The sequence below is a fragment of the Lingula anatina genome, chromosome 2, assembly GCF_051362555.1.
Source record: "Lingula anatina isolate TDL-2025a chromosome 2, LinAna3.0, whole genome shotgun sequence".
Lineage (NCBI taxonomy): Eukaryota > Metazoa > Brachiopoda > Lingulata > Lingulida > Lingulidae > Lingula > Lingula anatina.
Window position 1 is genome coordinate 34,563,984 of NC_141768.1, and position 13,026 is coordinate 34,577,009.

Consider the following 13,026-nt stretch of genomic DNA (forward strand, 5'->3'; position numbering starts at 1 on the left):
AATAAGATATCATGTGTAACTTCACAGCTATGCTAAACCAAGCTACAAATGACAGTTGTTTAAATATTTAATTTATCTCAAAATATATAAATACAATAACACAAAATAATATTGTTTAGCCTCAGTTTTACAATGGAGAAAAATTTATATTTATAATATGTACAGAAAGAAAACTGTAAGTAAACATAACAATATTCCATATGCTTATCTTATCTGAATACTTTTTTTTTGTTTTAACGTAACTGAATTATGATAGAGAGCTATTTTGCAAATCACTCCACAGTGGAGATTTTACTCTTCATTAAGCAGCATAAGCCTTACTTCAAAACTTGCTCAGTGCTGGTGGTTTGAAACCATTTCTAGTAAATTAAGGATATGACCATTTTTGATGTTTTGCCATCATGGGGACACTTGGCATTCTACTTAAATAATGTGCATGTAAGCTCCTTCCCAAAAGTCTTAACAGAGATGTTTCTCACTTCCTTGACCTAACTTGGGTGGAACGAGTAAGTCTGTGAAAACTTGTCTTTGGTCTATCATTGACACCTTTATGTTTGTCTCCTTGTCACATTTTTCAATCTAAAAATCTTTTAATTTAATGACTTAAAGCCCTCCTTTGTTTCACATCATGCAGGATTTCCTTTTGCTTGTGTTGATCATATGTTTCTGTCCTAAATGCAAACTCCTTCATCTTGACCAGCAAATGTACCAGACGCATCCTTAAATTTAGAAATTTGGTAATTTAAATATAAAAGCCATTCCAACTTTCAGTTTCTTGTGGAAACTGACTTCTGTCAAATATCCCTTTACTGAGAGTACTCATGGTGACAATTTAAGGGATGCATTTTTTTTCTAAAATTGTCACTATTCAGTGGAATTTGAAGTGTTTTACATGATCATTTTTTAAAATAAGTTAAAGAAATAAGTGGAACCTGACTTAGGTAATCTTACCAGATAACTCCCAGAGAACTCTGTGTAATGATATGGCACCTGTGTTGTCCTCTTGCCAGTTGACACAAGTAGAGCACCAGGAATGGCTGATGACGGTCCCTGAACATTTACAACCTCACCTTTATACAAAATGCCATGCCCATCTGCAACAAGACCATACTTAAATGAATTGATTGTGCAGAAAATTGAATTATTGGCTCAAGTGTAAATATTAAATGCAGCTGTAGAAGACACATCAACCTGTATTTTGTGAGCATGTGATTTTTTTTTTTATTTTTTATTTTTTGTAAAATTTCATTTACAGCAGATAAACATATTTTAAGTTACTTATTTCTACCTAATACAGCAAAAGGTTTTATAATCCCAAACTATCACAAGCATGTGGTCCTCTACTTACAGAATTCAAAGCTGTGTTTCCTTGTTCATTTTTAAAGAACATGGAGCTGGAAGAAAGAACTGAAGAAACCTATTGAGAACTGCATGTTTTAAGATCTATGTCATGTGTACGTACCAGAAAAACTTTCTTTCATTTTTCTTCTCTGTGGGAAACCATGTTTCATATTTCCAACAACAGTGTATTCCCGTTTGTTTGGAACTGGTGGAGGAGCAGTCACCTTATGTAACAAAACAATATTAATAGTGTACAAAAAATAAATACATTGTAATTGGTGAAAATAGACACACTGAGCACTTGAAACTTTTATGGATCATGATCTTACATGTCAGAGGTATAAATTAAGAATTTCAGCAGTGCATGTACTAACCCTCCAGCAGGCAGACAGAACAGATAGAAAACCACATCCATATATATACATACCGTTTCTAGACCATAGACATTAGCAAAATGTTGGAATGTCTTTAGTTCTTCATCTGTCTTATTGCAGCTTATTTGGGACAGTGCACTTGGCTTGTAGCTGATGCAGGTGGCCGTTTTGGACCTTCGTCTGAAAAGTTACACATACAAGCAGTTGCATTTAACCCCTGAGAGTGTGCCCACATGAAAAGATTTAATGCCTAAAATTTCAGAAATGATTTAAATATAATGATGAAACACGTAGTAACGACCCAAATGCCCATCTCTAATAGTAAACAAATATATTATTTAATCCTCTACCTGGACTTGAATCCAGAAACGGGTGTTCTCCGTCTTTTTCTCATCTCTAATTGTTTCTTCAGCAATGGCCATCCTTTGACACATTTGACCCTCCTCCATGCAGTTTGAATCACAATGGCAGCTTGGTGAAACAATTCCTTCCTGGACTTTTCAAACTGTTGTCTGGCACTTTCACTGGAAAAGCGAAAAGTTAAAACACTATTTCACAATGAAAGCATTAACGAATACAAAATTTTAGAAGTACTGGATAAAAATTGGGTTCCATGTGCTTTCCATTACAACTGCATGTGGCTCATACTAATGGTTATGAAAAGTTTGTACAACTTTATCTTGTGTATTTAAAAAGCCTTTACATTTTCATAAAAGCTATCTGGTTAAATAATTATACACTGTATCAACATGTTCACATAATGTGTAAAACATTACACTTCATTGCTGCAATATCTGTGTATTTCTGAAACGGGAAATTTTTATTATTCTTAAAAAAAGGAACTTTTCTTACCTCAATTCGGTTTTGTGATTAACAAGAAATGATCCGTTTCATTTACTTTGTGATGATAATGAGTTCACAACAAAGACCAAAATGTCATCCATCGCTTCAAATAAGATAAGCCAGATGCGAAAATTAAACTCTTTCAAGATGAATTTTTCAACCAGCAGACCTTTACATACCTGAAGAACACAGATCTCTTTCCAAACATCCAGTTGGCACTTGTATATGGCTGATCATTTTCGTCCATGATCTTAAGGTAGTTTTCTAGTACAGTCTAGTAAGTAATAATTTACACATTATAGGTCACGTGATGAGAACACAAGTATTTGAGGAAAATTTGATATTTTAGCATTTACATGAAGAAATGGTATCATTTCCTGTTTAAGTAAATATGATGACATTTTTTTTTTTTGGGGGGGGGGGGGGGGGTAACTGGTGAAGCTCAAATACAGGCCAACTTAATAAATAAAAAATGACATAGAAAATATTCTCAACACTACTTCTTCAGTTTAAATGTTTTGATCAAAACATACCTGACAAAAATAGTAATCAGTCTCTCTTTTTCATACTAATAATTATTTGTCTACAATCCTTTTGCTTATCAATTTGTCACATTTACCTTGCAAAGAATTTCTGGTTTTTCTGCACGCTTGTCTTTTCTTTTGTTAAATGGTATAAGAAACCAGTACCTGTTGCAAAATGATCTGAATCGCATTCTGTGAGGGAGGCCTAAAATGATGAAATTAGTTGATGTTTTGTGTCTTTTATGTTATCAAAATTTTCACTCTGCTGTGTACTGCTGCTGTTGTAGTGTATATTGTATTTGTGTAAAAATTTCAGCTTTCATATGTATTTCTTTTTCATTTAAGGAAAAAGCAAATTTTAAATTATGCCAAAGTAAATTATCTCCATTGTAAAATGAAGTACACAAAAATCAGAGGATTATTGTAGTGTCTATGCTTATGTATATCAATATAGTAAATTTGCCAATGCTATAGCTCTTAATCTCTGTGCACTGTTAACAACTAATTGCTAATCCTTATTTTGGTTACTTTTAACAGTTCATGGTACTGAAGTGACTGTCCCATTAGCAGCCTTAATTGTTTTGGATGTTTCTCACCTCCAGCCATCAGCTGCACAGTTTCTGCTATCTGCAAAGCCCTGGTCTGTTGTAAAATGTGGTCCTCATCAAACATGCATGCCTCTCCCTTTAGGTTCGACTAGTAAGGAACAATTTATAAATGAAATTTCCTGACTTTGAAAACTCATAAATCAATGAAGTGTTAAAATCAAAAGATCTCTCAGATTGTTTTAAAAATTAATTATTCAGGTACCTGACTCTAAAATCAGATCACTTCTTATGAAATTATCCACAGTTTTTCTAGATGTGCTATTAATGACATTGTCATGTCTTTAATTAAAAATCAGTTCCTTTGTTTATTATTATTAGATATAATAAGGTGATCAAACCCCACTTACCTTAAGGCAGGTTATGAAGTGTGGCTCTGCAGAGGCTATCGCTTTCAGCAAATTGTCCAAACTGCAGTGAAAATCTTGTGAGAAAGTCCTACCTTGACTGCAAATAGATGAAAAGGGGATTTAAATTCCTTTCAATGTTAAAATTTAGTTTAATTCAGTGATGATCGATAATTATAAATTTACCAAACATATTTTGGTGACATTACATCCCTCATCAGTTACTTGATCCAGCTATGGAAAATACAGAACTTGGCAAATATAAAACAGTAGTCATTACTAGTCAAGGGCAATTTTACTGTAACATTAAAGATACAGAGAGCTTAGTTTTATCTCTTTTTGTGTGTGTGCAGTGGGAGGGGGTAAGGAGAAAATAGGACACATACATGCAAGAAACCAAGGGAGGCTACCCCCTGAATTGGCCATCGCCCAGGTTATGTATATCTACAGGGTTGCCAAAATTATAGTATTCATGTCATTAACAATAGAATATAACTCCTAAAACAATGAGCATCAACACAAGAGATGCATAAAATATCTATATAAATGATAGTTGAGTTGACAACCCTATACCAGCTTCCATCAATTTCAGTGTCATATTTTCAGCATTTTTACCTGTTATCACATCCAGTTGCACCTGTGGATACCCTGTAGCAGCCTCCTCCAGTACCTGTGCGAAATCAAAATGTACAGTACAACGTATGCATTATATAATGCAGTACTTAAATTAAAGGTGTAAAGGTGAAGCATTAGCATAAAGGAAAAGAGGTACAGTTATAAATTGGACATTATGAATTTTACAGATACAGTAACTGTATTTTTAAGCACTATTTCTTAAAATTTGAACATCCTAATGAGTGGTAATAACAAAATTGAAAAGCAGTCTACTCTATAGCTCAATTTTATGTAGTAAAAGCACTGCAAATGCTATCTAAAATCTAATTTTTATGATTGTAAAATTAAGTATCTGAAAACATTGCTAATTTTTGTACATTGAATAGATAGAGTGATTACTTTAAATGTCACAAAAATTAGAATAAACGGTACACAAATGCAATAATTAGAATCACTATTCAAATATTTTTAAATATAAACTTTTTATACAATGTTATAATACAATGCTATAATATGTTGTTACCTTGCATTTTTCTGAGCTCACTTGAAAACAAATGGGCTACAAATCCAAAATTACAGTTTTGTTTGGAGAAAATTCCTATCACATTTTCATCCAGTTCATCTATATTAGCTTCTAACATGGCTAAAGTATTGTATTTCACTGGGCAAGAATAATGTTTTATAATAAAGCTCTGGTTGTCCTCGTTGACTTCAATATATCTATAAAACGTAATATGAAAGATAACGGTGAGAGATTTAAGTGCTGTGGTTAATTTCCAGTTATACAGAGTAACACATTGTATGTGAAAGCAATTAAGTCAATTAAGCAATAAACATAATAAAATATTTATCATTATCATAACCGTAAATATGTAACATTACTACAAGAAAAAGGGTAGTTAATACTCATTTTCAATATGTATATATACATGTTAATACATTTTATCATTTGATAAAAGTCTGCTCAAAATGCCCAGAACAAATCTTGCCCAGATGATGGCAAATGGCATGTAGAAACAATCTGACATGAACAGAAATGGTTACGGAAAGAACAATAATGATGTACAGTATACATAGAGTAATGGTAAGTGTAAAAACTCATAATGACCAACCATGAGTTGATTGTTTTAGTGCGTGTCAAGGCCATGGTAAAAAGATAAATGGGTAAATATATAGGTGATAAATATTAATGGGGTTCTTACTTATTACTGTCTGTTCTCACTGCTAACTGCTGTTCTAGTGAGTGGAGAAAATCCCCGGCACTCCCAGTGTTGATGTTCACTGAATCAAGGAGGTGGAGAATGCCCGTTTTCTAGAATATTGATAAAATTGACATCTTGATTATTTTTGTGCGTGTGTTGGAGGTCATTTTACAAGGGCAAATTGTTTTTTTTTTTCTTGTGTCTTTTCATTTTCAATTTTGTAACAACTAAGTAACATGTTAATCTTTTTCAACTTTGAGATGGAAATGTTTCAAATTGCAGATTTACCTGTGATGAAATAAATGTAATAAGGGTAGCATTATCAAAAAATGGTATTTCCATCACATCTTGCAATCCCTCCTCTAGGTAGCTGTTTGCAGGTGTTCTAAAGACATGGCTGTTGTAGAAGTGTTGTATGGTCTCAGCACACAAGTTGGCACACATTTGCTCCAGTCCATTTTCCTAGTAAGAATTTAGATAGATATAAAATGTCTTGAACTGTGTACTGTGATAGCTCAAATTTTGCTTTATGCTACAATGTACATCATGGTATTTGTGCTAGCTGTTAAAAAATATTTTTGTAAAATTTTTGTTGTGATCAATTTAAAAGTCGTAGTAAAAAATGCTAGCTAGAACTTAGCATTTTTTTTAGTTTCACCTGTCATTTTTTTGAGGAAAGTTTAATTACTGGTTTCATTAATATGTAAAAGTAAATTTAAATAGCCGTTGATTGGGTTTCACACTTTGAAAATAAGGGATGAGATGAGAGCTGTTTATTTATTTTTTTATTTTTCAAATTTCTCTCCAATTTGCAGTAACCATCCCTATAAACCACCCCTAATTTGAAAAAAATAAATAAATAAATAACAAAATTGGAATACATAAAAAAGAATATATAGTTGAACAACTACATGTAAAATATCTCTGAAGAAGGTACTGCAGTGTTTTAAGTTTGAAAGCATGCACAAAATCTGATACGAAACCTGCAGATTTTCAAAACCAAACATCTCCAGTAATCCTATCACGCCCTCTTGTGGACCAATCCCAGGGGAGGCTGACTTCATACTGGAGCTGGACCCTACAAATATCAATATTTATAAACATTTTACTGGATCAAAATGATTAATTTCAGAGGGGAGTGAAAGTTTATTCTGCTACAATGTGTTTTTTCTGAAAAGATATAAATTTTGCTAATCTTATATCTAGAACTTTATAGCTCTATAAGTTAATAAAATTAATATTAATATTTATAGCTCTGTAAGCTTATAATCTTTTAAGATTAAAATGTATTTATAAGAATAAATAATAAGTAACTATTTGTGGTTTTGCTTAGTTCATTTAACTCTTGTGAATAGAAAAAAGGATGTATAGTGATTACCTAATCCTGTCATGGAGGTGTCACTGCTATCAATACTAAGGGAGAATTCAGAACTGAGGCGTCTCAAACTATTTGCACGTCTCACGACAGCCATCACTGCACGCTTGTATAGCGCCTTGGCAAGGTCATCTCGGTTCTTGTAGGCCTGTGATTACCAAAAGTAAAAAAAGATAAGATATTAATATTGAAGTTAATACAATTAAGTGAAATAAGCTAAAATGAAATTGGATCCAAATTTGAGCTTCTAAATGAGATGGCTTTGTACTGCTGCCCAATTTATGAATACACATAAAAAAATACACCATGAAGTAAAAGCAATATATATTGCCAAGGTACATTACCTTAGATGGACATGCAGCTTGTTTGATAATGTCACCTTTTATGCTCTTGGAAACAGTTGTCAGGCCTCTGTACAGTGACAAACCAGATACACCAAGGAGACCAGCCACAGCCTTTATCTCTGGAAGATGAGACAGTTCTCAGCTCATGAAAACTTTAGACTAAAAAGTTATTAATGGACTTCCGTCCTTATCTATATTTTACACTAATATTGCAAATGTTCAAAAATTCCCCAGTTTTGACATAATATGTTTATAAGTGACAATGAATTGCCCAAGTTCACGTAGTGCAACATCTAAAACATACCACACTATGTGGGAGCTAGTCAGTTGAGTATACTGTAAAACAACTGTATCTAATAAAATTGAGAGGTCCTTCAATATCTGAGGATTTTCTTCAGAGACAAAAAAAAAAAAAAAAAAAAAGACATACATACCTTGATGGGTTGTGACTTGTAGCTGTCCAAATCCATCTTGTTCAAACTGAACATTTCCTAACAATAAAACTGCAGCCAAGATACGAATTAAATCAGAAAAAGGGATTCCCAGTTCTGCCAAAGAAGCCTGAAAAAATATTCATGTAGTTATATTATTTCATGATATATACATGATTAAAGGTTGCTAAAAGTACCATTTATAAAGTTTTACCTTTTGTTTGTATGTATGTCATGCATGCTGCAAATTAAGAGATTTTATTAATAGTGATAAAGAGCCATTTAACACCAATAATTTAGTGTTATAAATCGTATAACGATTAAACCCTAAAACATTACAACCAGATTTTTATTTAACTGCTTTTTAATTGGTGAATCTCACAACATTCATGCCATTATTTTTATAATAAACAAACACATTTGCATAAGTTATCTAGGGTCTAGACTACCTGTGGCTTTAATAAATAGGTCTCTAAGTCACTACTTCACATTTGTCTCAGTAAATAAACTAACCTTCCATGCATTATATCTCTCCTTGTCCATCTTTTCATCACACGAGTGACTGCCATCTTTCAGATAATTCAGAGACTGGATAGTGTGAGTGTCTAGATGAAACTTGTCTACAAAATGAAACCATTTCAAACATCAAAATTAATCATAAAAGTTCTTTAGATGAAAAAAAATTGAACAAATTTAAGGGTACTTTATTTTTCATTTTATGTGCTGCAAGCTTTTTAATTTAAATCAGCATAATAATGATTCTGGAGGTTCCAATATCGTAGTTTATAGTTAAGAAATATAGATTTTTCTAACATTTGCTGTATCACAGAAGCTGCATCCATAAAAATAAGGACTATTATAGTTGTAAATTAAAATGGACTCTGTTGAAAAAAAATTAAGGTAGAGCTGATATTTTTGACATTTTTTTCCAATCCACTTTTCAGTATCTTCAGAGGCTGGCACTGACAGTTTATAAATAACATAAAGAACAAAAATGTCTAGATGAATGATGAATATGTCTGAATTCCAAAAAATTAAAAAAAATAAAAAATTGGTACTCACTTCTTTCTTCTTTGCTCAGGCCAGCAAGCAACTGGTAGAATATATGATAGTTTTTACCTCTGGAACCAGCACCAACCGCTCTACCCTGTACAATGAATGGAAAAAGAGCTGCTTCATATATATATGAATATATATATTACCACAAATGAGGCATGCTGTTTTATCTGAATGGTGACACTACCTTTTTCAGATATAAGTATAAAAACACTATTTTTGAAAAGCAAATTGTAATAATGGCCATTTAAACATGTATAAAAATAAAACTTATAGAGCTTATTCATATTAAAATTGTCCAATGAATATTTATTTTCACTATTTCACACTTTTCCTCCCACCTGATCTAGGAAGTAACAGTGGACTTTGGTTCTGTAAAGTAATCCATCTGCAACCTGGCTCTCAAAATAGTAACCCTAGAAATATTATTTGTTAAACAGTAAAAGATAAATATTATATGTGATACAATAAAAGAAAAAATATTTAGACTTGAAACAAATGAATAAAGCCATATGATTATCTGCAGCAAAAAGTAACTGCAATTTTATACATGACAAAGCTAGCTGGCTTATATGTTCAAGCTTTGACACATTTGAAGTTGATTTCATAGAAAAAATCTAAATAATCATTCATGGTCACATGAAGTGAGAAGAATTCAATTAAAACATGTATGCACGGGTACACTTGGGGAATATCGGAGTTGTATATATTTTTATGGATCGTATAGAGTTGCTCAAAATGTTCAATAATCATGAAATCTATAGCTAATTAGGGTTAATTCTGTGTCATACATTTCCATGAAAAACATGCTCACTATTCTCGTGGAATCTTGGTTCATGCTGGTTGCTGCACATCCCAATGAGCGTAACACAGTGACGGTAGCACTGAGCTGTTTGTAGGCATCTGTTGCTATTCCCCCTCCCAGCACATCGTACATCTGCTGAAGCAGACCACAGATTGTGGAGGATTTCCCACTGCCACTTTCACCACTAAAAAAAAGGTCAGTGTGTTCACTGATTGGCATTCATCCTAGAAACTTTTGACAAGAAAAATTCAATAAATGTAAGGGTATTAGAAAAAAGAAAAGAAAAGGGAAAGAAATATAGCTGAAGTCAGCTTTCAAGTATTATATGAGCCCATAGTCTGGGGGGGAGGGTTTCGGGGGGGGGGGGGGGGATTTGAAACGACGACCTCTTTGGGTGGAAAAGGTCCTCTGAATTAAAATTTTATCCATGATCTGGATCAACTAAGAGGGTACATCAAGAGCCCCACTCTGAAATTGATGCCAATAGGGAAGGTTATTTGTACAGATTAAAGGGATAATATCTCTTCATTTTGGCCAAAAAATTAATTTTCCTAGAGTAAACAACAATTTTCCCATGCTTATCAATGGTTAATGAATCCATTTTTACATTCAAAGTTAGTCCCTGGTTTTTTCTAAAAAGTTTTTTTTTTTTTGTTATAATCTCTTAAGAGATTATAACAGAGTATAGCCATCAATGGAGGTCACGTGGTTTAAAGACAAGCTCAGATATCAGAATAATAGCTAAAGCAGAATCTATTGTATTTCTATGAAATGCTCACAATGTTTTTATTGTGAAATATAGATCTCATACAAAGAGTTATTATCCCTTTAACTTTGTTGCTCTGATTTATACAAATTACGCAGCACTGTCTTTAAATTCAGATTTAGCTTTCACAGTGCAATGGCTGCACGTTTCCCCCCTTGCTCTCCTCTACCTGTTAAGATAATTTAGACATTTCCCTGCATGTATTTCAACTATGTTTAGCCTTTACAAATACATTAATTTATGTTTTTTTGTAGGTGTGCTATCTCTGTTGGCTTATTGTGGCACCTCACTGGGTTGTATCATATGGTACAATTACATGCTTTCTTTCTTTATTTATTTAAGCAGATCATAATAAATGTATTTCTTTTGTCTTTTGTCTGTTTATCATTAGACTGCATTTTGGTTCTTAATAGCGCCTGAGGTATTTGCATATTGGGCATGATATTTAGTGTTGTTAGTCCAAGTACATTAACATGATGAACCAATTAGCTTATTCAAGACAGCGGTGCGTGTCAGTGATTCTTTATCACAGTTTTTAAAAGAGTTGAAGGAACCTTACCTGAGTGTGATGACTTGCGTGTGGGCAGTTTCAGCCAACTGTGCGGCAGCTGTTGTCACCATTTCTTTTAAATACTCTTGCCCTCTGATGGTTGAACACGCCAGAGGATGGGGAGGCAACACAGTATCACAGGGATTAACAAGTAGCAGCACTGGACCCACTTTGGTCTGGAAGTAAGAGAAGAAAGACATTGTAGGGACATTCTTTCAGTATAAGCAATCTTATACCAGTATATGATATAATTATTGCAAAAGATGGCTTTTAGAACAAAATGTCTCATTAACATGTCTTTTGACCTTTTGACCATATCATGCATGACCAAATGAAAGTATTCCATGAATCCTTAAATGCCACAAAATCATTTCAGAGCATGAAATTAGTACTTACAAAGTAAAGCCCCTTCTTAAATCTGCTTTGCAGCAACTTGATAACAGCATCCTCATTCAAAGCTCCAACAAGCTGGGATAGGTCATCAGTGTCCATGGTTGTCATCTCGTTTGGCTTGCTACTGCCTAAATAGAAGTTTTCTATCCCTATACAATTAAACACTAGGTTTAAAAACTTCCTCACACACAGAAAAAGACAAGATGGTTTTTATCACAGATATAGTGTGAAGGTAATGAGCATTAATCTAAAGGTTCTGGTTCAGGGATAATCAGCTAATTACATTTGCATTAGCTGTCACGGCACATATCCCAAAAATGTGCTGTATATTTATTTTGTCAGACCAAAACATAAAGTAACACATTTTACCTCATTGAAAGTATACACAAACCAATGGCTGCAACATACCTTCCATGCATTTTAATAAAACCATAGTGAGATCATTTCATGAGTGGTCTGCTTTATTTCTCAGCTCAAAGATGTTGGGTGGGTGGGTGGGGGTGGGTCACGTCGCCAGCATCTGCCCCTTTGTCAGGTGATTGGATAGATTTACACCACACTGATGCGTGTCTCCTTCTTACCCCTCTCACTGTTTTTTTTTCTTTTGAATTTTAGCCTCCCCATCACCCCCCCCCCCCACACACACACACACACACAAATACACACACACATGCACACACACACTTAATATTTGCATGCTGTGCACCTGTATTTAGGTCTGCCAGCCTTAAATGTTGGGTTGACACAAGTATTGTAGTGATCAAATGTATGTACACGTACCAGCATGTACAGGTTGTACTGATATTACAAATCATAACAATGTAAATTTGACTTTTTTAAGATCAACCCAAAACAAGTCGCTTTCATGCTGTACTAACACAAAATGTTCCAACATTACGTACAAATACGTAAAAGAATGTCAAGTGAGTTAAATTTTATGTGTTCAACTCCAGAGAGCAATTCAATGTGCTCCTATTATTTAACAATCCAAAATTTCTTTCAGTTTCACATAAAATTATCTTTCATTGAATGAGAAGAACGTACAGTCTCTGATCTCTCCCAGTGCAACAAAAATATACAGTGCATCAAACCTCATGAAAATTTGTTGTATTGCGATTTATCACAATTTTTAAAGTATATAACGCTACACCGTCAACTTCACAATATTTAATGACGTTTTACCAGTTAAAAAATTCAAAATTCAAAGTCTTACCTGGCTTTGAGCTGGCCTGCGTTTCACACGAAAAACAGCATTTGGGCACAATAACATTCACTACGTCGGTCTCCGAACTTGAATTAATTCTGGGCTGCTCATGCACGTATTCCTGATACCTTGAACAGTTTAACACGTTGTTTCCTGTTGTCACGTTGCCAGCATCTGCCCCTTTGTCAGGTGAGAATCCAATCGATTGGATAGATGTACACCACACTGATGCGTGTCTCTCTGGGTCCATC

At 33.7% G+C, this 13,026-nt stretch overlaps 1 protein-coding gene across 2 annotated transcripts; it reads right to left on the reverse strand.

Annotated features, from left to right (window-relative positions):
- Positions 1-104: 104 nt before the first annotated feature.
- Positions 105-13,025, reverse strand: LOC106178220 (uncharacterized). Of its 2 annotated transcripts, none has more exons than XM_013561329.2 (24): positions 12,785-13,025; positions 11,575-11,720; positions 11,188-11,354; positions 9,872-10,046; positions 9,399-9,473; positions 9,064-9,148; positions 8,515-8,621; positions 8,005-8,131; positions 7,571-7,689; positions 7,230-7,374; positions 6,835-6,929; positions 6,140-6,313; positions 5,852-5,961; positions 5,173-5,369; positions 4,650-4,704; positions 4,038-4,134; positions 3,679-3,778; positions 3,178-3,287; positions 2,738-2,832; positions 2,066-2,239; positions 1,769-1,895; positions 1,463-1,565; positions 952-1,094; positions 105-719 (listed from the first exon to the last, which is right to left on the reverse strand). In XM_013561329.2, exons 1-24 carry the CDS (start codon positions 13,023-13,025, stop codon positions 672-674), a joined length of 3,015 nt encoding a protein of 1,004 aa, XP_013416783.2. In that variant the 3' UTR covers positions 105-671. The 2 variants fall into 2 exon arrangements, with proteins under 2 accessions (XP_013416783.2, XP_086859666.1); XM_087003540.1 differs by having other exon boundaries at positions 109-719; positions 11,575-11,699.
- Between the last annotated feature and the right edge of the window lies 1 nt (position 13,026).